Source organism: Myotis yumanensis, unplaced genomic scaffold (genome assembly GCF_028538775.1).
Source record: "Myotis yumanensis isolate MYYU_CA2020_CCGP unplaced genomic scaffold, mMyoYum1.0.hap1 SCAF_8, whole genome shotgun sequence".
In the NCBI taxonomy this organism is placed as follows: domain Eukaryota; kingdom Metazoa; phylum Chordata; class Mammalia; order Chiroptera; family Vespertilionidae; genus Myotis; species Myotis yumanensis.
Window position 1 is genome coordinate 32,121,969 of NW_027223759.1, and position 26,483 is coordinate 32,148,451.

The 26,483-nt window shown below is 46.2% G+C and overlaps 2 protein-coding genes across 4 annotated transcripts in view; both read left to right on the forward strand.

The window, feature by feature from the left end:
• Nucleotides 1-13,080, forward strand: part of LOC139015126 (UDP-glucuronosyltransferase 1A1-like) — a 51,599-nt gene extending 38,519 nt beyond the window's left edge. For 2 of the 3 annotated variants that reach the window (XM_070422446.1, XM_070422445.1), the window contains exons 2-5: nt 7,999-8,130; nt 8,705-8,792; nt 9,064-9,283; nt 12,087-13,080. In XM_070422446.1, coding sequence (XP_070278547.1) covers nt 7,999-8,130; nt 8,705-8,792; nt 9,064-9,283; nt 12,087-12,384 — 738 coding nt within the window. In that variant the 3' untranslated portion in view covers nt 12,385-13,080. Of the gene's footprint in view, nt 1-2,436; nt 3,312-7,998; nt 8,131-8,704; nt 8,793-9,063; nt 9,284-12,086 lie in introns of those variants that run through there. The other variant, XM_070422444.1, reaches the window with a different exon arrangement.
• Nucleotides 13,081-24,527: 11,447 nt separating this feature from the next.
• Nucleotides 24,528-26,483, forward strand: part of MROH2A (maestro heat like repeat family member 2A) — a 40,065-nt gene continuing 38,109 nt past the window's right edge. The window contains exons 1-2 of the mRNA XM_070423251.1: nt 24,528-24,609; nt 24,816-24,994. Coding sequence (XP_070279352.1) covers nt 24,528-24,609; nt 24,816-24,994 — 261 coding nt within the window. The remainder of the gene's footprint in view (nt 24,610-24,815; nt 24,995-26,483) is intronic.

Genomic DNA, 26,483 nt, shown 5'->3' on the forward strand with positions numbered 1-26,483 from the left:
CCCAATGCTTTAAAGTTACACGTTTATGACTCTTCTAACAGATCCCTCAAGTGTGGGTGGCCACTGTTGTTCATGGTCAAAATTTTGGGCTCTGTGCTTTCATCCTTGGATTGTATAGAACAGCAATGGATCCCCAAAGGAAAGCGTGAGATACTCAGTTCTGTCTGCACACCAATTTGCCCTTTCTGTAGAAGGGGCATTTCTATTAGGCAATGACCATATTTGTTCCCTGACCCTTCACCTGTTGTTTTGGGGCACCAGCTAGTACTGGGTATTGCTGTGTGAGCACATTCTACTTGGTCCCAAAGTCCTGCCCTCTGCCTTCCCTCCATTTATATCAATTGGGTAATGAGTGTGGGGATTACAGCTTTACTTCTGACTTCTGATTGGTTGTAAAGTTCAATCATGGCCTTACATACTAATATCTGGGCATTAATGGAGGTTAGTGGGAATTGTGGTTAAGAGCAGGGTCTCTACATACATGTAAGTAAAAATTTCCAGGTAAATATATTTATTTCTGGATGATATGAGCCCAATGACACACATATTTGCACTTTACATTGTTGATGTATATGCAAAACAAATGTGTGCATTCAGTGATCTTTAAGTATTTTATCTTCTAAATTTCATTTTGTATTTATTAAACTATTTCTGACCAGAAAACAATTTAATAGTATATATGTTATAGTGTCTATACTTTTCTTTAACCAGGTAAAAAGAGAGAAATATTATTATAATTTCCATACTTCTTGAGTACACAATAATCTTACTCTTCATTGAATGTTGGTATTTCTGGAGATAGAATCACATGTACTTATAAACACTTCATTAAATGAAATGATTCAAATATATTTCTTGTCAGGAATTCTATAACTAATAATATAAATAATCATCAAAATAGAGCTTTGTGGTGTGCATAATAACTCACTGATATTTTATGATGGAGACCTTTTAACAATCATTCAATAATTATTATGGCCCAGCTGGCATGGCTCAGTGGTTGACCGTCGACCTATGAATCAGGTCACGGTTTGATTCCGGTTGCGGGCTCGATCCCCAGTGTGTGGTGTGCAGGAGGCAGGCAATCAATGATTCTCTCTCATCATTGATGTTTCTAGCTCCCGCTCCCTCTCCCTCTCCCTCTCCCTCTCCCTCTCCCTCTCCCTCTCCCTCTCCCTCTCCCTCTCCCTCTCCTTCTCTCTCTCCCTTCCTCTCTGAAATCAATAAGAAATATATTAAAAAGAATTATTATGATCTCCATTTGATAGGGTAAAACTAAGTTATGAAATATTAATAAACATATGGTATATAGTTCTAATCTAAAAAAGAAAAAAGAGCAGGTCTCTAGGCTCTGGCCGTCGCAGCCTGGGTCTCAGCTCTGCCGCTTAGGAAATGCAGGGTTCTGGCAAGTCACTTTGTCTCTCTGAGTCTCAGTGCCTTTGTTTATAAAATGGGAATAATAGTATCTGCCTTTACAGGACAGTTCTAGAGGATTACAGATGTGTTGTAAAGTGCTTGGCCCCCTACCTGGCACATGGTACATGCTCAATAAATACGTATTATTTTTGTTCACCTCTCCCCTTTGCTTCAACAAGGTCATCAGAATTTCCCAAAGTATCTTCCTTTCCCTCGCCCCTGGGCCTGTGTGATGAGTATAATTTCAGTTTTATTTTATCTATATTAGCCTTTTATATACAGAGTTGTTCTCACTGCCTTTCCAAATGAATACAGATCTGTTCTGCAACAGGCCTTCTGTGTCCACGTACTCAAGGGGCTCTCCTTTCCTGCCATTCTCTACCCCATCAGCATTGGACTCCTCCTTAGTCTTTTCACAACCTCTCACGTGTCTGTTTATCTGTTTAAATTGTTAATCTGTCGCTCTTGACAGAGGAAGCGGGAGACTCATGTTTGGGGATCTCTGCTGCAGCCTCCAGGCCCAGCGCTGTGCTGGACTCAATAAATACTTTTGGATGAATGAATCAAAGATGATTGAGCTTTCTTAACGGTTTCCATGGGCCAAAGGTGGGCTTGCAACATCATTTTCTTTTCTTGCTGAAAGCCATAGTCAGCGTTCTCTCTCACTTCAGGAGAGGAGTCTCCTTTTCACCGCATAGCCTTTTTCCTCCCAGGCAACACTCGCTCAGTCCTGGGAAATGCTCATTGAATGGGGTAGAAGGTGCTGGAGAGGCTTCACTTTCTCTGTTCACTCCAGAAGGTGATCTGAGCGGTTGATAAGAATTTCAGCCAGTTATAAAACTGTGGTTGCCTATTAAGAAAACTTTTTATTGCTCAAATTAAATTTCCTGCTATCTTTCACTGACGGCAGCTCTAGTCATGGAACAAAAATCAAACATTAACTGGCTGTATAGATTGGTTCTTGGAACCTGTAAGTGGGAGAGGACAAACCTCAGGCAGACACCAGTCTTGGTAGCAAAGGCAGGTGCACCATGGCGGCAGGGTCCCGGGGCCCACGTCCGCTTGTCCTGGGCCTGCTGCTGTGTGTGCTCAGCTTGGCTGTGTCCCAGGCTGGGAAGCTGTTGTTGGTCCCCATGGATGGCAGCCACTGGCTAAGCTTTAGCAACGTCATCCAGCAGCTGCAGCAGAGGGGGCATGACATCGTGGTCTTGGCGCCTGAAGCCTCGATACACATTAAAGAAGGAGCGTTTTACACTTTGAAGACCTACCCCGTGCCATACCGAAGGGAGGACTTGGTAGCATCTTTTATCGACGTTGGGCATAATGCATTTGAGAAGAAGCCTTTCTTGCAGCGTCTGATCAAAACTTACAAGAAGGTCAAAGAGGACTCGGCCCTGTTATTGTCGGGGTGCTCCCATCTACTGCACAACAAGGAGCTGATGACCTCCCTGGCCGAAAGCGGCTTTGATGCTGTGTTGACAGACCCTTTTCTTCCTTGCGGCCCTATCGTGGCCCAGTATCTGGCTCTGCCTGTTGTGTTCTTCTTGAATGCACTGCCATGCAGTCTGGACTCTCAGGGTACCCAGTGCCCCAACCCACCGTCCTACGTGCCCAGGAGTCTGTCATTTAACTCAGATCACATGACCTTCCTGCAACGGGTGAAGAACATGCTCATCACCTTGACAGAGAACTTTATGTGCAATATGGTTTATTCACCGTATGGGCTGCTGGCTTCGGAAGTCCTTCAGAAAGACGTGACTGTCGAGGACCTTATGAGCTCTGCATCAATATGGCTTTTCAGAACGGACTTTGTGAAGCTCCCCCCCCGGCCCATCATGCCCAATATGGTTTTTATTGGTGGGATCAACTGCGCTAACAAAAAACCATTGTCCCAGGTGTGTAATTTGAGCGGGAACTTCACAAGCCTATAATCTCACAAGTACTTTGGGTAGATGAACTTGTCACAGATAGATTCTGAATGCCTAGGTTCAAACGCCCTCTTGTTTAACTTCTAGCTTGCAAGTTTCCTAGGTTGAGTTGTCATTTATATTTGTCTTTGGAGTCATCTTCTCGGTTTTTTCTTTGGATCTGAGGCTTTAGGAAAGTATACGGAGGCATTTTATTCTCTGGGCTCCAGTGGATTGTCATCAATGAGAGGCAACAAGGGTTAAATGCCATATGCCCAGAGCACTGGGTTCAGGGTTCCTTTGCAGAGAACAAAAGTGTACAGGACTACCTGGCCTTTAATTGGGGCAGTGCAAACAGCTACTGGTGATACAGCATGGCTGTGGAACAGCACAGCTGTGGAGAGGCTCAATAGTGTTATAGCTCAATTAGGAAACAGCAGGGCTACAAGGAGGACCTTGGGTAAGGCACTTCTCTAGCTAGACCATTCTACTCTGCTCTCTCTGCTCTGTTAGCCTGCTCTCTTCTGGGGAGAAGTCTTTGGAAGGGGGTGGGGAAGAGACGCAGTCTGCTTTTTCAGTTTTTGGTGAAAAGGGAAAATGCATTTTCTGAGCGAGAGAAGTCCTGCACCTGGTCCCAGATTGGTCTGTCCTCATGTAAATGAGGAATCCAAATCCTTGCAGTTTGAATAGTCCAAAAATTACTGTCCTGATTGGTCAGAATGGAGCCTCCCCGTAGGTGAAGATGTTGACGAGGGGCATATATTTATGGAGCTTCAATTGGACAGGGAAAGTCTCAGCTTCATAGGTTGAAATAGGATTCCAGGAACACTGCAAGCAGGCAGTTCAGTGTGGGAGGCAGGCAGCTTAGTGCAGGCTTCTTCCTGAATCAAGGTTTGCATGAGAGGGCCCTGTTTACAAACAGCTGCTAGGCTCTTTGTAAATTTGAGCCCCGTTAGCCACCTGGAGCCTTTCTCAGTAGGTATTGTCTTTCTCGGGGTCTACATACTCTACACTTCCATTCCTGAGCCATGGTCGGCAAACTGCGGCTCGTGAGCAACATGCAGCTTTTTAGCCCCTTGAGTGTGGCTCTTCCTAAGCCTCAGGAGTACCCTAATTAAGTTAATAACAATGTACCTACCTATATAGTTTAAGTTTAAAAAATTTGGCTCTCAAAAGAAATTTCAATCGTTGTACTGTTGATATTTGGCTCTGTTGACTAATGAGTTTGCCAACCACTGGCCTAGACCAGTGGTTCTCAACCTTCCTAATGCCGCGACCCTTTAATACAGTTCCTCATGTTGTGGTGACCCCCAACCATAAAATTATTTTCATTGCTACTTCATAACTGTAATGTCGCTACTGTTATGAATCGTAATGTAAATATCTGATATGCAGGATGGTCTTAGGCGACCCCTGTGAAAGGGTCGTTCGACCCCCAAAGGGGTCATGACCCACAGGTTGAGAACCGCTGCTCTAGAGGATATTGTCTTATTCCCAATGCTCTTGATAAAAGTCCTGAGCTCCAAGAGTAAAGATAAAATCTTTGTTCTATAAAGAGAGTCCTCAGAGAAAGTACAGCCTGGCACTGGACATACCTTTGGAATGTCTGAAAGACAAAAGATGGTAGAACAGCATTGAGAGCAAATGAATAGAATGCAAGAATTCCAAGATGTCATTCCCCTCTCAGGGTGAGGGACTGTCTTTATGGACATGTAGAGATTCAGAGATGATATTCATACATATATTTTGGGTCTGGGGAAAATAACTAAACAGAAAATCAGTAAGAATAGAGACTCGAAGATGGTGAGGAGAAGAAAAACTGGTATTTGCTGGTGAGTGTGAATGAATAATGATAAAGTGACATGTTTCCAACATGCTAAGTGCTTATAAGCGTTCTTATAAAACAAAAGACATTTGGAAGGGAAAAATCTAATAAAAGCCTGGAACTAAAAATACAGTGGGGCCTTGACTTACGAGTGTTTGAGATACCAGCTGTCTCTCCGCCGATTTTTTGCAGAGTTGATAGAGTAATTTGAGTTAACGAGCTCCTTAACGAGCTCGGTCTCTGAACGAATTAAACTCGTAAGTCAAGGCCCCACTGTACTAAACTCTCAGCCAAAGTAAGGAACTAGTTTTAAAGGCCTCATTGGAGCCAGTAGGTACTTTCACTTCAGCAGTGGCCCCGTTTTTTTTGAAAGGTGATCGGGGTGAGGGAATCAAGGGTTATTTTCAGTTAACAAACACGTTGCTCCACTCTTTGGCTATTCCAGAGTCTGTGAAATTGCAGCAAGGTTTAGGGCAAGTTTTGCCAAGTACGGGGTGGACCTCACCATTATCGAATCCCATAAAAGCTGGTCTAGGATAGACTTGGCCATGCTAACACAATCTGCGTAGTTGGCCTTTGTGAACTGTCAATGAACTTCCAGGCCATTTAACTATGGCCAGTGCTGATATTTAACTTTGGGTGTTCATGGCCCTACGGGTTCCGTTAATGTAAGCACACCCCGCTGGTTGCAGAGTGAGTGTGCGAGCGTTTGCAAGGAGGGGAAATTAGATTAGTCTCTTTCTAGACCAGCCGTGGGCAAACTACGGCCCGTTTGAAATGAATAAAACTAAAAAAAAAAAAAAAAGACCTTACCCTTTTATGTAATGATGTTTACTTTGAATTTATATTAGTTCACACAAACATTCCATCCATGCTTTTGTTCCGGCCCTCCGGTCCAGTTTAAGAACCCATTGTGGCCCTCGAGTCAAAAAGTTTGCCCACCCCTGATTTAGACAATAGTGGTTTCACTCAGGAGTGAAGGTAATGGTTACTTGGAGCTGAGCTGTTCTCCACAGGAATGAGGGCTGTAGTACATTTCTTAAGGAGAAAGAACCTTGGAAAAAGCATCTTCAGGGTGTTCTTGCTGCAAAGCAAAAATACAGCCTGGTGGTGGAGAGGATGATGCTGGCCTCCTTGACTTGTCAGATGAGACCAGTGGCCAAGTCTGAGACAAAGCGTTTGGAGCCAGAGGCCTGGAACAGAGTCTGGGGACTAGACAGTGGGTGTCCTTGGAGGAAGGCTGCTCAGTGTTTTTCCTGGTCATGCTCTGAGTCAGGCTTGGCAGGAGCCTCTGAACACTGGTGTGTGCTGAGCCCTGTCAGAAGGCTCCTCCATCTCACATCCAGGGTGCCCAATGTCCTGGTCTAACCAGGACTGTCAGGTTTTAACACCAGAAGTCCCATGCCTGAGGAAACCCCTCAGTTTTGGGAAAACCCTGCTACATTGTACAATCTCACTAATGCCCTTGGCATTCTTTGGAGACATATAATAGTAAAACCATTTGGAGATTCTCAGAGGGTTGATTAGATCATTAATAACCTACAGTTCGGGGGGCGGGGGGGATTACCTTATTTATGCCTTGCTCTGTTTCCTCTAAATGAATTGCCACGGTGAGTATGGCATGTGTAGCCTTTCATGTATGTGGGTGCAGGTGTGTTCTGTGCATGTGTGCATGTGCGTGTGTATGTTTGCTGAAAGCTGGAGTTGGCTTTGAAGGTTGGGCACAGGGCAATGTGAGTGAAGATTATTGCCAAGGGTTGAATCTAGGGGCTTCCTTACTCTCTTTCTGGAGACAGGGCCACCATTCCTAATTTTGCCATTCTTCTGACTGTTGCATCCTTTCAGAGCTTTTGTTTGACACCCATCTCTAAAATCTGTTCCATATTATTTCAGGGATTGGTCTTGGATAGGTCGTCATCTGTCATCAATTTACTAGTTGGGAACATCTGCCATCACTGTTCCTCACCCCTATACACACAGACAGCTTCCTTTGCTGGAGATAGTGGAGTGACCTTCTAGGTGTGACCTTCCTTTGATGACAGTGATGGACATGTTGCTATAAGGAATCAGCTTCTGGAACAGGACATGAGCAGTCAATGAGAGTCCTTTGCTGCGGGGGTTGGGACTTAGTGCCTGTTCATCCTTCCCACGGTGGCTTTGGTAACCAAGGTTTACGCCTATGCCCTTGCTATTTTTTGAACTGCACAGAAGGGGCTCAGATCATTGGTGGACAATTGGTCAGGGTTCCTGTCCTTCACTTTGTATCTCTCAGACCTACAGAGGAGCTTATAGCAAAGATAGGGTCCAACATATTTCTGCATATCCTTCTTGCTAAAGCAGGAAAGTTGATTTGCACTCTTTAGAAAGCTCTTCTCCAGGAAAGGTGGGAAAATGCAAGGCTGACTGGTTACATTTCAGCACTGAGTTGACATGAATATGATATTTAATCATCCGAATGACTGGCTGCTGTGTGGAAGACTCTGCTATAGGCTGTGGGGAATCAAGCATTGTTAAAGGTTGTCTTCTATTTGTTTTTTCCTTGTAAGCCTAATCCTTAACACTCTGTATAGCTTTGTGCTTTTACTCTATTCATTCTTCCTCCATACAAAGAATATTCCAGAAGCCTTGAAAAAACACTACAGACCTTTACTATAGACTTCCTTAAAGGGGAAGTGCAAGAGTTTTAGAGTCCATAGAAAGCTTACACACACACACACACACACACACACACACACACACACACATTTCATCACATTCTTAGGAGGAAGACATCTGAGTCACAGCTTAATGTATGCAGTCACCCAAAGAATACAAGAAAACATTAACTGGGAATTTCTCTTTTGCCTCCAGGAGTTTGAAGCCTATGTAAATGCCTCTGGAGAACATGGAATTGTGGTTTTCTCTTTGGGCTCAATGGTCTCGGATATTCCAGAGAAGAAAGCCATGGAAATTGCTGATGCTTTGGGCAAAATACCTCAGACAGTAAGGAGATGCTAAACTTTTCTATCTTCATAAGAGCTGTAACCCCAGACCTCCAGCTCTGAATTAATTCTCTGAGTTGGACTTTAGATTCAGGTTTCCCCTGCCACTCCCCAATTATGAATCCCAAGTTCTTCTTTTTTTTGCAATTCCACTCTTAACTACTCTGTTAAACTATGGCCCACTTCGCTTGGACATCTCATTGTCTCTAAGAGACTCAAGGAGAATCTATTAAAAATAAAATAAATAGGATATTGTTTCTTCATATTAAATAAGAATATTTCTCCAAAAAGCTGTTAGTTAGGACAATGGTGTATAATTATATTTCTGCATCCACTCATTTATTAAGTAGACTGTCCCTTGGAGTGCAGAAAAGTGCAAAAATCATAAATATATAGCTTGATGAATTTTCATAAATTCACAAAATGTTAGTAGCCCCCCAGAGCCTTCTTAGTCACTTCCTCCCTCACCCTCGCCCCCTGGTTATGCTCTTTCTGAAGACTCTACTTTCTAGCTACTATAGCAGTCTTTATAAAAAATCATATTCTGGTCTTTAAACCCTCTTCTCGTCTGTAAGGTGCTGTGGCGGTACACTGGGACTCGACCATCGAATCTTGCGAAGAATACAATCCTGGTCAACTGGCTGCCACAAAATGATCTGCTCGGTATGTGGAGAGGATTTAATGTGTAGGTCAAACCAAGGTTAAATTAAGAAAGTGGGTTAGGCACGGCCATTTAGCTGGAAAATGTTATGGCCAACATATTCCACACTGCTTTTTACCCAGCAGGGCATCTCAACCACATTCTCTTCTGCAAACTTCTATAAGGGGCACTGTGGACAGCACTGAGTGCGTGGAGGGCTTTCACAACCTAGTGATGCCAGAATGTGACACTCAGAGATCTGACCACCGGCATCCCTCCCTCTTTGCTTCCCAGGTCACCCGAAGACTCGTGCCTTTATCACACATTCTGGCTCCCATGGTATCTATGAAGGAATATGCAACGGCGTTCCGATGGTGATGATGCCTCTGTTCGGCGATCAGATGGACAATGCAAAGCGCATGGAGACCCGGGGAGCAGGAGTGTCCTTGAACGTCCTGGAAATGACTTCTGAAGATTTAGAAAATGCCCTCAAAACTGTCATCAATGACAAAAGGTAAGAGAGAAGGTATGGAGGAATACTGCTTGTGTTTTGCCCATTCCATTCACAGTAATTATTCAAACAAATACATGAAAATCTATTTATAAGTAAGATCATTTGGGATTATTAATCATTTTATAAAAGCATGCTTGATTCCTATGGAATCATGGGAATGATTTTAAATATTATTTTCTCTCATAAATTTATAACTTAATTTAAAAAATAATGTCACCATAATAGATGCCTGCTCTATAAGTTCCTGCAAAGAGAGAAATTACAGGAAGCATAGTGTCCATAAAATAGAAACAAACCAGGTGCTTCAAAGTACAGCTTTTCCCAGCACTGAAATCTGTGAGAAATTTTGTTCTTGGGGATTTATAAATGGGGGCTCATGTGAAATCACTTATAATAAAATGCTCACTTATTTATGGATAATAAAGACCATTAAACTGATGAACAAAAATAGATACAGAGGCAGAGCAGCATCGAACAGACTGTCAAACTACAGCGGGAAGGCTGGGGAGGGTTGGGGGTGGGGTAAGAGATCAACCAAAGGACTTGTATGCATGCATATAAGCATAACCAATGGACACAAGACACTGGGGGGTAGGGGAGGCTGGGGGAAGGTCAAGGGGGGAAAAAGGAGACATATGTAATACTCTTTGTAATACTTTAAGCAATAAAACAAAATTAAAAAATAAAAATAAAAATGTGAAAAAAAATAATGAAAAATGAAGACAGGTTTGTTCAAATGTGGCTGAAGATGATTCAAAAGGCAAAAGCCATCAGATCAAATGGTCTCTACATGAAATTTATTGTCAAGCTCACTAGTAATAGGCTGATTAAAACCTTATGGAAATAAGTGATACCCAGAGGTAGATTTCATCCAACAGTTAATAATGTGTGTGCAACTACATTTCTGCATGTGTGGATGCATGCATGTGTGTGTGTGTGTGCACGCCTGCCTATGAGAGTGTCAAGAGCTTTCGCCTGTAATTGCTTCATTTCAGAAAAGACATCAGGCAAGAGGGCAGATGTGAAACCTGGGAGTGTGTTCAGATAGGAGGAGATAGGACACGGGCACACACTGAGCCTGGACAAGGGAAAAAGGCGGGGAGATGATAGGGCTTGCGTGTGTGTGTGTGTGTGTGTGTGTGTGTGTGTGTAATGCCAGTGGATAAAAAAGAAATATCCACAGAACCCCAGGGCAAAGTGCCCAGAGTGTTGGGTGACAACCTACCCAGAGCAGTTAGTGTGGTTGGCATCCCTTCATTCCAATTGGCTGCTTCTGGAAGTCTGGCTTGTCAGGGTCACTCCGTGCTACTCACACATCAGTACAATTAAGACCCAACTTCTCTCCATGTGCTCATGAAATTTATTTTCTATGTTCACACTAGTAATATAATTTAGATCTTTTGTTCAGTGGCATAGATACCTCTTTGAAACCTAAAAATGACTTGGTAGAAGTTGTTTAGTACATTATTGTTTTTTCAAAACACTAATCCATCAGCTCAAGTTATTAATTATCTTTATCTATTCATTGTTGAGCCATCTATCTGGTTGTGAATCTCCATATTTCCAACACTCTAAGCTTAGAGCATACCTACATGATATAAAGAAAATTGGAAAAAATTTAAAGAGCAGATTATGCAACCAGGCCATAACAGGTGCTCAATAAATATTGAATGAATTAATGAAAGTCCATGCCGAACCGGTTTGGCTCAGTGGATAGAGCATCGGCCTTCGGACTCGAGGGTCCCGGGTTCGATTCCGGTCGGGGGCATGTACCATGGTTGCGGGCACATCCCCACTGGGGGGCGTGCAGGAGGCAGCTGATCGATGTTTCTCTCTCATCGATGTTTCTAGCTCTCTTCTCTGTCCCTCTCCCTTCTTCTCTGTAGAAAATCAGTAAAATATATATTTAAAAAAAAAAGAAAGTCCAAGGAAATCTGTCTTAAGAGAAATTTTATATATAAGAAAGATGTTTAACTGAACTTATGAGCACAATATTAATATTACATTATAGTAATATATCCAAATAAAATGATAGACATGTTTAAGGACAGCAATTATCATAATTGCTTCTGAATAGAAGTGCTTTTTTATCTTTCCTCTCTTTTTTCCTTCCCTTTTCCTTTTGTTTCCCTTCCTTCTCTTCCTCCTCTTCCTCCTCCTTCTCTTTCTTCTCCTGGTGCATGTATACTAAGCATTGAAATATCTAACCCATTTTGAATTTGGATGTTCTGTTTCAGCTGGCAACACAGCCAAATACACAGGAATCCATTTTGCTTTAACAGGCTGCATAGACACAACCTCATGCAAAATTTAGATCAATTAGGTTGACAGTTTACCATTGTCTTGGAGATGGCACTTAAAAATGGCTTTTACTTTGGCTAGGTGTGATTGTTTACACATTTGAACAAGAAATCATTCATAATTTCTGACATGACCTTTTTCTTTATTCCTTTATCTTACTATAAACAACATATAATTAATTTCCTACAAAAATATCACTGAAAAGAAAAGAAGGAAAGTAACATGCAGGTTTCAGACAATTTAAAATTGTAATTTTTGGGCTTCCAGTAGCCTCCCCTCCCATCCCTTCCCCTCCTTTGCCTTTCCCCTCCCCTCGAACACTGTGTGTGTGTGTGTGTGTGTGTGTGTGTGTGTATTTGCTATTTATAATAGAGATATATTTTCTCTACCAAGTTTGGAAAAACCAGATGTGCTTCTCACTGGAAGCAAGCATACAAGCATAAATGGAGGTTAGTTCACTGCCTTCGATGTTCCAGGTGTTAACATAACTGTCTGTGTTTAGCTATAAGGAAAACATCATGCGCCTCTCCAGCCTCCACAAGGACCGCCCCATTGAGCCACTGGACCTGGCTGTGTTCTGGGTGGAGTTCGTGATGAGGCACAAGGGAGCCCCGCATCTGCGCCCTGCGGCCCACCTCCTCACCTGGTACCAGTACCATTCTTTGGACGTGATTGGCTTCCTCTTGGCCATTGTGCTGGGAGTTGCCTTTGTTGTCTATAAATGCTGTGCCTTCGGCTACAGCAAATGCTTTGGGAAAAAAAGGCGAGTTAAGAAATCTAACAAATCCAAGGCACACTGAGAAATGGGTGAAAAATGAGGTGATCCAAATTTGCAGTCAGTGTGAAATACAGGTCATGCTCATTGAAGAAAACTTTACTGTAAGTTAGACACCCAGAGTGTTTTTTTAAAATAAAAATAATTTAATTGCTAGTCACACCTCCAGTTAGAAATATTTGAAAATGTTTTCTGCCCCCTTCAATACCTTTCATCTGGACTATATTTTCTACCGTTCAAAGGACTTGCCAAGAGGTTTGGACAGGTCCCTCCTTCACTCTGCATTACTTTTCTTACTCAGCAATGAGGCCTGTTTGGGAACCACTGCTGTCCCCGCCTGAGATGACATCATCGGGCTTCTATAGACTGTTGTGATCAATTCCTTCAGTAGTAATGGCAGGTCCTAATTTATTCCTATGCTTCACAGATATCACTTTGCATATTTAAAGAAGTAAACCGTTATTCCTTTAAAGCCTAGTGCCTTGTACTTGAATGAATGAATGACACAGAGCCCTTGGAGAACAAAGTATGATTTCTTTCTTTGGGGGAAAAGAGTAATGTGTGAAATTGATAGGTAATGTGTTTGAAAGGATAACCATTGCTTGTGCCAAATGGATCTGAATTTGATAAAAGCCCAAAGTGCAATGTCTGGCTAGTATATTTTTCTCTGATGTGTGTTTCCCACAACTAAAAACATATCAATAAATTTATAGAAATTATATTTCTTAGATATTCTTCTTTTCATTGATGTTGCGTTTATTTATTGTTAAATTACATGTTCCCATTACAAAAGTAATGTATGATTATGGCAGAAAATTTGAAAAATACAGAGTTGTATACACACACACACACACACACACACACACAACAAAAATCACCTGAGATCCTCAGAAATAATCACAGTTGCTATTTTGGCAAGTGCACATAAAATATCGCAGCTATGCCCTATATTTGCAGCGTTGTTTATCATTCTTTCTCTACTTCATACTATCACAAACTTTCTCCCAGGTCTTATAGAAACATTTCATTTGTTTTTAATACCCAAGGACTATTCTATTGCATGGATATACCAGGATGTATTTAACCACAACTTCTGGGTGGATCCACTTTTATAAAAAAAAAAAAAAAAAAAAAAGAAGAAGAAGAAGCTAAGTCTGAGCCTATATTCCTGACTATTTCCGTAGGAAAGACTTTACAACTAATCAGTGGTTGTGTCAGTTTGGGTTTCTCTGCAGTGATGATTCAGGTCAAGTAGTTTATTTGGGAACTGAAGGTGCATGGGCAGTGGGATGGGGCGTGATAGCCACCAAGAAGCTGGCTGTCCCCTGGGTGACAGAGCTGAATCCCCCTGGTGGATGCTGGGAGCCAGCGCACAAAATGCACCCAACTTACGCTGGGGAGAAGCAAGGCCCTTGGGTATCTGAACACTTGCTTTGCCAGTGAATGGCTGTTCCCAACTGGTTACTAATTTCCTGCACTTCCAGTCAGCATGGTGCCTCTGGAAGCCAGAGAGCCCCCGGGGAGGGAAATGCTGTGTGGTGGTGGAGGTGGCTTTGTCACTAAAGGGAGAAGAACACAGGACGTCTGGGTGGGGCACGGCCGCTTCTCATTGCAAGTGGTTTGAAATATTCCCAAACTGCATCCTGAGATGGTGTGAGAAAGCCAGGTTCCCACACCTCTGCAATACAAAGTAATATATTGCCAAAAAAAAACATCAGTTTGTTAAGAGAAACGTGGGAACTTGTTTTAAATTTGCTCCTATTTTATTTATTATTACTATTAAAAGTTGATTTTTTTACAAGCTTATGAGCCATTTGTATTTCTGTTTTATTCCTTTGCCTGTTTCCCTCTGGGGTGTATTGCCCTGAGGGTTGGCTAAGAGCGCTTACTGCCCGAGTGAGAATATTCTCTGCCATGTACTGGAAGTATTTTCTCCACTTAATTATTTTTGCCTTTAATTTTTTTTTCTCACACCTCCGCTTGTTGCTTTGTGTTATTTGCAAACGTTTTAACCATACATGCTTCAAGTTGGAGCTGAGTGTCACGTGTATAGCTAGGGCTTCTCCTGACTCTACCTCATTTGCTCCTTCCCCAGGCTGCTTTTGGAACACAAGCTCTTCACACCAGCTCCCTCCCCACATTTTTAGACCCTGCGGTGACTCTTGCATTGGGTCCACCCTCTTTCTAGGCACTTCCCGTCCACCCAGTGACCATATCCTGGCCTTGCTGCCCATGTTCCATGTCCCCTCGTCTCTCTCAGGGACCATGAGCTGCTCTGACCTCTCACAGGCTCCTCTGCTTCTTCATGTTTCTAGTCCCACAAGTAAGAGAACCCAACTCTAGACACCTTAAGCAAATAGGGGGTCCTTTTGTAAGGAGATGGGGTTCCTAGGGACTCAGGCTCATGGCCAAGCGTACAAAAGGGCTGGGATGATTGGAGCCTCTCTTGTCTTCTTCTGTCCTTACATGCTCTGTGAAAGGACCGGCGGGGCACGTGGCCCCGCAGGCATCCGGCAGGGAGGATGACGAGCAGCCATGGCCGAGGCAGCGCCTGACCAGATAGGCGCAGGCCCGCGGACGCCCAGAAGGACCCGGGCCGCCCTCCTCGGCCTCCGAGTCACTTTCGGGCCGAGCAGCGGGCGACCCAAGGGCCAGGTGGGGTGGTGGGCGGCCCGCCTCCCGGTGACGCCCACGGCGGCAGGCCTTGCATGGGAGCCGAGTGGCTGGCTTCCCATCCATTAAGGGACCTCCATTTTGTATGGAACCATGTGCTCAGCGAAGGCTCCCTCCCCCTCGGAAGGAGCCTCTGCTAGCCACACCCACCATTTCTCTGGACTAACCAATGGTAATCAAGGGAAGTGCACGCCATCGCTATGACCACATCCTGTGTAATGGGTCACCAGCTCGCACCTGGCCAATCGGCGGGGGGCACAGCCCCCTCTCCCGCCCCTACTCCAACCCTCTATGAAACCCCTGGTTCGAGCAGACTGCTCTCTTTTTGCCACCTGCTGCTGCGTCAGTAAGGAAGGTAGAGGAGCTAAGCCCGGGCTTAAAATAAAAGACTCTTTGCTTTTGCATGGACTGGCTGGCTCCCTGGTGGCTTCTTGGGAATCTTGAAATCTGGGCATAACATTTGGGGGCTCGTCCGGGATTCCCAAGACCATCGAGGGACTCCCCATCCGTGAGTCTGACTGACCGCGGTAGGTGTCTGTGTCATGTGTCTGTGTCGTTGTGTGATCTGTGTGAGCTCGTTTCTGGAATCTAAGTGCCTGAGGGGTCTGGCGGACGCGCCGTGTACGACCACAGGCCGGGGAGAGTTAGAAGACGTTCTGCTCCCCATGAGGGATGTGTATCCCCCTCATGAGAGAAGTGTATTCCTCTCGCGGATCTGAGACGAGGCGGTTAGCTCCCGCCGGGTTTGGCGTAATGCCATCGTCTAGTTACTTCCATGGAGTTGAAAGGCTGTTCTTTGGGGCCCTGTTTGTCTGTCTGTGTTTTTGTTTTCTGTGGACTGGACGGATGTTATGGGACGGACTCAGACTGGTCCTTCGGGTATTGTGATTGATCAGTTCAAGGAGATTGCGGGAGGCTTTAGAACTCCCTCAGAAATTGGGAAGTTGTTAGGAATTGAATGGATTGTTTAAACTCTAAATGAATGTCTGGTGAAAATATGTGAATGTAAAGACAGGGGAGGGCTCCCCGCCCGCGCGCCTCCCAGGCAGGGAGGGTGAGCTGGGAATCACTGTGCCTGGGGCCGCAGGGGCCGCTTGCTCTGCAGTCGGGGGCAGGCGTGCAGGAGCGGCGCGCGGCTGCCCCGGAGCCCGGCTGCGGCGGCGGCCCTGGGGGCTCGGCCTCCGGCCTGGTCGGCGGCGGGCGCTGGGCCGGAGCCGGAGCCCGAGCGGCGGGGCCGGGAAGAGGCCGGAGGCCGGGAGAGGCGGCGGCGGCGGCGGCGGCGGCCGGGCGCGGACTCGTTCGCGGAGCCTGGCGGGGGCGGCGGCGGCGGCGGCGGCGGCGGCGGCGGCGGCGGCGGCGGCCGCCGGCGTTGGCTGGCGTTGGCCCCGGGCTTGTGGCAAGTGATTGGAGCCAGGTGGAGCGCGGGGGGCGGGGCCGGCGCGTCGCTCAAGGGAGGCGGGAGCAGCGAAGGCCCCCGTCGGCATCGGGTCCGGGGGAAGGTCCCCCGCGGAGCCTGCGGGCCGGACACCCGGGAGGCCGGGGGCGGCTGCGGCTCTGGATGCTAGCCGGCCTCTTCCCATGGAGATCGCCCCAGCTAGAAATGTAAAAGTTTTAAAACCACCAGGAAGTTGATAGTCAAATTTACATGTGGATAGCTATGGGGTTTGCCCCAGCAGGAAAATTGTGACCATTTTGAAATTTAGCAGCTATGCCAGGCTTATTGGCTGGAAACTTAAAACTTTTAAGTTCAAATCACCTATAAAGCAGGAAGTGTGCTTGAATCCAATTTCTAAAGTAAAAGTACAATTATTTCAGGTAGAAACTGGTTTCTGTAAATTAATCTGTCCTTATTGCTTAAATATGTATCCTTGTTGTTAAATTTAAATGTATTGTTAATCTGAGGAATTATTTACATGTCACCTAAAAATTAAGGCTAAAAGTTTTAACTGGAAAGCATGGCTTTGGTATGATGGGAGGAAAGAAATGTTAAATGGATGATAGGCCAGTAAGCTGGAACTGGTCACTGGTGGTGGATTGTGAGAAGGGCTGGACACTGCCTAACTTCTCCTTCCTTGGTACCCCTAAAACATCAGAGGGTACTTCTGGCCTTGATTTTCTTGGTTTTGGATTTGTTTGTTTGTGATAAATACCGTTTCTATCTAAATAAGACATAGGTCAAGAATCCTGTCCTGGGATGTGGGAAAGGGGAGACCCTCACATCTGTTCCTGTCAGGCCCCCATCAGGGGGCTCCGGCGGTGTTCCTGTTATCTGCTCAAGAGCCCAAGGCTGTAAAAATACTTGTTCACTGAAAAGGTGTAAGTGTAAATGTTTATTTGATGTTTATAAGCATCTCTGTTGTTTACTGGGAACTTTGATTTTCTATGTGATATTCTGTGCTGGGTTGGGATTTTGGAATTCTGGGGTAATTTAAAAGGTATTTTGTGGCTTTTCTAGTAACATTTAAGGATGGGGCTCACAGTTCCCCAAGGCAAAGACTTAATGGGCCTTTCCCCCTGCCTGTAAAGGAAAACAATGGGCCTTGAAATCTATAAAAATAAGCGGGAATGAAGCTGGTCTAATGTACTGAAAGGGTTTGGTCCTAGCGCATTCCCTTGAAAGAGGCCTGGTTGCTGAACCTAGTGAGGGCCATGGAGTGAAACCCTCGCGAGGTCTGAGAGTCACTGGAGCAGCCGGCCACCATGGGGTCCTGGGGAGAACCAGAGCTCCTGGTGTGTCGCCCAGAGGCAGTAGCCTCGGCTCCCCCACTGCCTGTGGGCCTGGAGGTGAAGTTGGGGGCCCTGGTGCTCCTGCTGGTGCTCACACTCATCTGCAGTCTGGTGCCCATCTGTGTGCTACGCCGACCGGGAGCCAGCCCCGAAGCCTCAGCCTTCTGCCAGAAAGTCCTAAGCCTGACGAGGCCCTGGCAGCCCTGCACGTGCGACCTGGGTCCATCACACCCACGTCCGGTCAGCGGACCCATCCATGATCCGGAAAGACTTCGTCAAGCTACGGCGTGATCGACCTGCCTGATGCTGGTAACATTGAATAGACTTAGATAATGCCTGCGTCTTCATGGACATGGCTCCAAAAAGACAAGGACAATTCATAGGAAGATCAAGAATAGACTTTAATATCACATGTTTAGTAGCAGAAGATGTGGCTGCCTAAAGCGGCCATGATACCTATATTATGTTTCATTGTATTGATATGTCACATTAACCTTTAATTCTCTTGCAGGTTTGAATTTATGTTGGCTGTCCTGGAAGGGGACTGTGTGGGGTGAACCCCAAGAGTAGAAAGTGTCTGGCTGCCAAGAGGGCAGGTGCCCAACTGGGCAGGAACAGTGCCCATCAGGTTTTGGTCTCTGTTGAGAGACAGCTAACAGTTGGCAGCCTGTAATACTGTCTTGCAGGCCTTTGTGACAATGCCCATGTCAGGGGTAGTAAGCTGGAAAAGTCCTGATTAGAATAGAAGATCTAAGGTATAATTATGCATAGAAAGAAAATTTAATGCCAACAAGTACTGTTTTATCAAAAAGAATTGGCAAGGAAAGTCAGAAAATCTTAGAGTAGATCAATATGTCTTTCTTCTTATGTAATTCCTCCGAAATTTGGCAATGCTAACATGGCAATACGTTTCTTTGCATAGATTCAATAAGACCGGTTCCTAATAATGGTTTTATTAACGGAAAACTTTGACTGGAGTATCATGTTTTAAAGAGCCCTGTCTGAGCTCTAAAGACTTGAAGCCAATAAGAATGCCACGAAGAAAGCCTGGTATCCTGCTTGGAAGCCCTGAAGATGGCTGGCGCTGAAGTGTCAGGCCGATGCCCTACCATCACTGGCGGTTGGTAAGAGTAGAAGGGGAGCAGTAGGGATGCCTCTACGTTCCTGCGGAACCCCCACACACTCTGGACTGCAACAGGTAGGAGGGCTACTGAGATGGGCCTTAAAGCCTGGAGCGTGGGCTCAGGTGGAGTTGCTACAGGTGAGGAGTTCACCTAACTCAGCAGATACTGCAGGTGGGCCTGATGGCAGCTGGGTGGCATGGCTTCCTGGCCCTACGGGGCACATTAAGATTCAACCATGAGATTCCAGCAAAGGTAGTCAATCACCATTCTTGTTGTGTTTATGCAAACATCGGGATTAATCTTGATTTGGCTTTTTGATAGCCATAGAGGAATTTTAAAAAGAAAAATCCTATTTCAATAGAATTTATTAAATCTGAAATGGTTTCTTTCCCTTCCACTGAACCATTTGTTAAGCTTATAGGGATAGTTCAGTTGATAGTTCTGGTAGAATAAAAATGCAGTCCGTCTCATGATTGAGCCGGAAGTTCCAAGACAAGGGGGGAATGAAAGGGCCGGCGGGGCACGTGGCCCCGCAGGCATCCGGCAGGGAGGATGACGAGCAGCCATGGCCGAGGCAGCGCCTGACCAGATAGGCGCAGGCCCGCGGACGCCCAGAAGGACCCGGGCCGCCCTCCTCGGCCTCCGAGTCACTTTCGGGCCGAGCAGCGGGCGACCCAAGGGCCAGGTGGGGTGGTGGGCGGCCCGCCTCCCGGTGATGCCCACGGCGGCAGGCCTTGCATGGGAGCCGAGTGGCTGGCTTCCCATCCATTAAGGGACCTCCATTTTGTATGGAACCATGTGCTCAGCGAAGGCTCCCTCCCCCTCGGAAGGAGCCTCTGCTAGCCACACCCACCATTTCTCTGGACTAACCAATGGTAATCAAGGGAAGTGCACGCCATCGCTATGACCACATCCTGTGTAATGGGTCACCAGCTCGCACCTGGCCAATCGGCGGGGGGCACAGCCCCCTCTCCCGCCCCTACTCCAACCCTCTATGAAACCCCTGGTTCGAGCAGACTGCTCTCTTTTTGCCACCTGCTGCTGCGTCAGTAAGGAAGGTAGAGGAGCTAAGCCCGGGCTTAAAATAAAAGACTCTTTGCTTTTGCATGGACTGGCTGGCTCCCTGGTGGCTTCTTGGGAATCTTGAAATCTGGGCATAACACTCTGAGTGACAGCTTTGCTCTTCCCCATTCTCTTGTCCTATTCTGCTCCTCTGTCCCCACCTCATTCACAGGGAATGCCCTTCCGTGAGGACAGGGACCTTCTTGCTGCCATCCAGAGTCTGGACGACAGGAAGGTGGAGCCTTTGCATTCGCTTGTGACCCTCAACAACCCCCCCCCCCTTAAGACAGCCAATGGGGTCTCTGAGGGTAGGGACCCCCATCATCCCCACCATGTGGGCACCTCACACTGGAGTGTCCTGCGACCCTGACAGCCCTGCCTGTGGGCTTTGAAATCAGGGCAAGAGCTGTGTTAAGCCCCTGAAAACCCGTTCCATTCTGGGAGCACTGTCCTGCCCCCTCCAGAGTCACTTACTGGTGGCCGGGCCCTGAGGGCCAGGCTTTCTGCTTCATTAACAGGGTATGCCTTGCTCTGAGGAAAGGGACCTCTGGCTGTCATCCAGGGTCTGGACCGAAGGAAGGTGAGGTGTTTGTGACCTGTGGTGACCCTCCTCGGCATTCATGTGGCCCCGCTGCCCTAACCACTTGACCACTTCCAGCTGTTGACCTGGCCCCACCCCCTCGTTCACGTGATCACTTCCAGCTGTTCACCTAGCCCCACACCCTTGTTCATGTGACCACTTCCGGCAGTTCATCTGGCCCTTATTCACTTGACCACTTCTGGCTGGTCACCTGGGCCTTCCCCCTTGTTCTGGAGTCCCCACCCTTATGTTCACCTGAGCACTTAGCCACATTGGCCTGGCTGCTTTGCTCCTCATGCAGAGGGGTGGAATTCCCAATCTCTGGAAGTTTGGGTAAGTCTCTAACACCCACAGCCTCAGATCACCTTCTGCTCACAGGCTGCCTCCTACCCAGCGGGGAGGGCTGCAAGAAGGGGGATGCCACCCCCCCCCCCCCCTTTCAGACAGCCATGGAGGTCTCTGAGGCTAGGGACCTCCCTTCGTCCCCACCATGGGGGCATCTCACACTGGAGTGCCATGCAACCCTGACAGCCCTGCCTGTGGGTTTTGAAATCAGGGCAAGAGCTGTGGTAAGCCTGTGAAATCCCTTTCATTCTGGGTGCAATGTCCTGCCCCTTCTAGAGTCACTTATTGCTCACAGGCCCTGAGGGTCAGTTCCTGATTTCTCAACCCCAAGATCCTATAGGACACTGACTGGGTTCTGTCTTGCCCAGAGTTCTGAATTCCTGGGAGGAAGAATCTGATTAGTCCAGGTAGGCCAGATGTCCTCTCCTTTTCTAATCAGGAGTGTTGGGGGAGGGATTACAGAGGGAAACCATGACCACCAGGAGCCCATAACTGTGACCCGAAGGGTCAAAAAAGAGGGAAACTGGTCTCTGGAGAGGTGCCACCAAATGCATCCACTACACACTCACATTTCCCCCACTTCTTGCCTTGGCCCTTTTCATACCTTTAAGCTCACAGGTTTCTACAATGTTTTCTTATTTTCAAGTTAGTTCCCTTAGAAATAGAGGTGGGAAGCTCTGCAGAGTGAAAGCACAAGAGTGGCTGATTTTATGAATGGATTGCATGTGAGTCAAATATTCCTGTCACGATCTGAGAAATAAAAAATATTTTCACTTTGGAAAACCAAGCAGAGTCCACGTCTTTCTCCTTGATCTCATTGTCTTTGTGTTCTCTCTAAAAAATGTATTCAGGGGCATCTCATTTTTTTTCTGTACTTACACACTCACCATGTGTATAAGAAAAAAATGGTCATATTCACCACTCCCACTAGCCATGTCCTTCACAATGTAGCTTTGCAGCTCTTCTGGTTAAGAGGAGAGATCTATTACCCTAGCCCAGTGGTCGGCAAACTGCGGCTTGCGAGCCACATGCGGCTCTTTGGCTCCTTGAGTGTGGCTCTTCCACAAAATACCACGTGCAGGCGTGCACGTACAGTGCGATGAAAACTTCGTGGCCCATGCACAGAAGTCGGTATTTTGTGGAAGAGCCACACTCAAGGGGCCAAAGAGCCGCATGTGGCTCGTGAGCCGCAGTTTGCCGACCACTGCCCTAGCCCTTGCATCTGGGCTGGCCTGTGACCTACATTGACTAATAGAATATGGCAGAGGTGATGGTGCCAATTCTAAGTCTAGGCTTCAAGAGGCCTTCATGTTTCTGCTCACTCTCTTGGAAGCCCACCTAGCTGCTATAAGACACAACTATCCCAATCATCCTAGTCACTTCAGCCAATAGCTAGCCAACTGCAAGATCCCTGTGTGTGAGGCCATCCTAGACCAGCCAGCCTTCACTTAACCCACTGGCTATTGCAGATGTATGAGTGATTTCAGTAGTGCTTAGCTGGACAAGGCACAGATCAACAGAACCACCCAGCTCACCACCCATTGACTTGCAAACACTAATAAGTGGTTTTGAAGAGGCTTGTTACACAGTAGTGGCTGATACATTCACTTTCAGCTCTAAATTCATGACATTTTATGTGTTGCATCTTAGACCCTCAAAAGACAAAGGTGTGTCCTATCTACTTCTGTATCCATCACTGAATGGGGAGCCCCGCTTAACTGCTGTGGAATTGCAACCATGTCACTTAGAGTAATCGATGGAAGAGAAAAGAAGGCTTAGAGGGGAGTGGGAGGAGGTAGGACAGAGGGGTCTGTGAAAGATGGGGCTTGTGATAATTGTCTCCTTGTGTCTATTTCATATCAGTCAATATTGTTCCGAAGGGCAGACCAAGGAACAATGCATACTTTTTATGGGAAGATGTGCTTGGCACTATAGAGGGAAGCTCATCTTCTAACCACCCAAAGTCAATGAAGTAGAAATGGGGTAATGAGGGTAATGAGCTTCCTGGTATCAGAGGTGTCCAAGCAGAGGCAGAGGAACTCACTCCCTCTTGGCAGGGCAGGCAAACATTGAGTGTAATTTTGACTGAGCACCAAGGCCCAGGTGGCTGTGAGTCTTGTTCTGTTGCCCTGTAATGCATGAAAGGCTTCTGAGGCCAATATTTCATTGCTCAAACTGGTGATCTGGACTCTCTCACAGCTGCAAGTGGCAGGGAAATCCTTTGGGCCCCACTTTTGGTTTAAGGACACAAGGTGCCTGCCTTCCTTGAGGTTCTTTATCTTCTAAGTATTCTGCCAGTGGAAACCCCCTTCTTCATCCTGCAAGACACCCAATCCTTAGGGAGGAGTCCTCTTCCCAGGACTTTCTGTCACCCTCCTCCCCTCCAGCTGCCCAGACCACACCTCTCCACCCTGGGGCTCTATGACAGTATCCCCAGGTTGTGAAGCACCTCCCTCTCACCATTTTCCTCTCCCAAACAGGCCACCGTACTTCACCAGACATGTGGGTAATGTTCAAGAAATGTTTAAACAGCATGATGTGGGGTTTTTCTCACAGGATCTGTGCACTCTTCAAAGTCCTCAGTTGACAGAGACTCAGGGAGGCAGTTGGAGCTCAAAGTTCCAAGGGTCTGGCACCTAACGGTGATGATTCTAATGAAGACCTCCACCCGCCAGGAGACCTGGTCCTCATCTGTGTTACCACTGAGGAGCCCAACTGTCTCCCGTTTTGACAACTGATCCTGCCATTGTCCAAGTCACCATTGATGTATATTAGGCAAAGAACAGAGCTGTTTCTTGTGTTGTATTTTTGTTCCATCTTGGAGAGAGTTTGGAGAAAAGGTCAGTATTTAGGTCCCAGAGTAGCTCTTTAAAGGATTCCCTAGAGGAAAGGGCACGGGATGGTGAAGGGCCTTGGGGTGGAGTTTGAGACTGAGGAACTTGGGAACAAGAGGAGAAAGGACCTGGGAGTTTTGAATCTTCCACCTTGACATCTGTGTTGGTGTTTGTCAACCCTTAAGAAGCTGCCGATGTGATAGTCTTTGAAAGAACTGTGAAACTTGCCGAGGTAGATTTCTAATTCATCTTTCATTTTCAGTGCCTAGAAAACAGGGACGAAAGTCTGCTTAATCAAGTGTATTATTTATTGCTGTGTAACATATTATCATAAGCTTAGTGGCTTAAAACAACACCCATTTATTATTCCTTAGTTTCTGTGGGTCAAAGTCTGGGCATGTCTTAGCCAAGTCCTTTGCTCCAGGATCTCACAGGCTGCACTCAAGGTGTCAGATGACTGCATGCTCTACAAGCTCATGTGGTTGCTAGCAGAATCCAGGTCCTTGTGGTTGTAGGACTGAGGCTCTCAATTCCTTGCCACATGGCTACCTGTATCAGCAGTTCACATCATGGCTGTTACCCTTCAAGGCTGGCAGAAGAATTTCTGTCTCCAATCTGCTAAGACTGATATGATATAATGTGATTATGAGAGTGGCTTCCCATCACTTTTGTCAGCCTCTATTGTTTAGAAACAAATCCTGGAGTCTGCCCACCCTCAAAGGGAAGGGATTATACAAGGTGTGACTCATTGTTCATCTTAGACTGTGTCAATGCACCAAGTATTTTAAAAATCTTGTTTATGTCAAAAGAGCCTGAGAAAGAGATGGCAGAATCAGCAGTAGACTCAAACGAGGACCTGTCAGAAGAAACAGAGGACCTGGAACCTCTGGAACCAGATGATGGTGGTAAGAAAGTCACCCACATCCTTGCACTCCGGTCTGATCTTGGCCACTAACTCCTTGAGGGCAAGTCCTAGCTGAGGTTTAAGTATCTCCATCCACTCGGTGGACAGATGCAGCTAAGGCTGTGTAGGTGTCGGGGAGGCTGGGGCACAGAGAGCACCTTCTGTAATGGTCACCTCAGCACCAAACATGTGCCATCTCTGTCTCAGGCACTTTCCAACAAGTCACAAACCTCCTCAACATCATAGACAGCGAATCAAAGATGGATGCTGCTGGGGCAGGTCCTGACATGCGGAAGACACTGGCCTCGGTGATAATCACGGAGAAGGCCACCGCCAAGCCCTGTATAGTGATGAACGCTCTCATCCGCTGCCTACAGGTGCCAGAGGTAGGGCCTCCTGCGCCCTCAGCTGCTCCTCTGAGCCCAGCCATAGTGGCTGCTCGTGTGTCCATCTACCACTCAGCACACAAATACTGACTGTCAAAGGTGCAGGGCTAGGTGCCGGGGTATGGAAATGGGCTGGACTGTGAAGTTCTAGTTTCTTGAGGACCTAGTGGAAACTGTGGCTATGTCAATTTTTAAAAGCTCTTCCATATTCTGACACAGTGGGGTTGGGAGCCATCATTCTAGAGCAGGAGCAAAGCTGGTGGATATGGGAGAGCAAAGACATAGCAGTCCCAGGGTGCAGAGATGCTGGGCCAGTTAGCTTCTATCCACATGGAGCCATACAATTGCCTAGACCCGTGGTCGGCAAACTGCTGCTCGCGAGCCACATGCGGTTCTCTGGCCCCTTGAATGTGGCTCTTCCTAAGCCTTAGGAGTACTCTAATTAAGTTAATAACAATGTACCTACCTATATAGTTTAAGTTTAAAAAATTTGGCTCTCAAAAGAAATTTCAATCGTTGTACTGTTGATATTTGGCTCTGTTGACTGATGAGTTTGCCGACCACTGCTCTAGAGCAGTGGTTCTCAACCTTCCTAATGCTGCAACCCTTTAATACAGTTCCTCATGTTGTGGTGACCCCCAACCATAAAATTATTTTCATTGCTACTTCATAACTGTAATTTTGCTACTGTTATGAATCGTAATGTAAATATCTGATATGCAGGATGTATTTTCATTGTTATAAATTGAACATAATTAAAGCATAGTGATTAATCACAAAAATAATATGTAATTATATATGTGTTTTCCAATGGTTTTAGGTTGAGAACCGCTGGCCTAGATAGTCCAAGATAAAGGCATTGAGAACCCCCAAGTGACTGGCAGGCAGCACCACACACTGGAAGGCCACTGAGTGCCTGTTTTATGCCAGTTTCCAAGTTTTGAACAGTTTTTCTCTTGTGCCCATAAATATTCTCCAGGGATTAATCTTGATTGCAGGAAAGACTGTTCTTATTACAATTTGCCTGGCCATTTATGTGGGTTCATTAAGAGTGCCAATTATGCATGTAGGCCTTCTAGAGTTCATTTTGAAAACCCAGAGCAGTTATTCTCAACAAATGGGGTGCAATACTGCCCCCAAATGGGTAAAACTGGTTCTTGGAGGGGAGCAGAAAAAAATCTTACTTTTTTATGTATAAAGCACAGATACATAAACAGATCATAAACAGATACATACTATATGTGTGGTATTAAGGTTTCATGAGGGCCGATCAGGGAAGAAATGTCTAAGAAGACTCCTTAGGAAGCAACAACAAAAAAGAAAGGACCAGTTGTGAATCCCTGATCTTGAGCCTTGTGGTACTGAACAGCAATGGCCACAAGGAATCTCTGATTGGTGTTTTACTAGCCTCTCTGACTCACTAAACCAAGACTAAGAAAACAAGACCAACACTCTCTGTATCGGATTTCACGAGTAGAACATATAAATT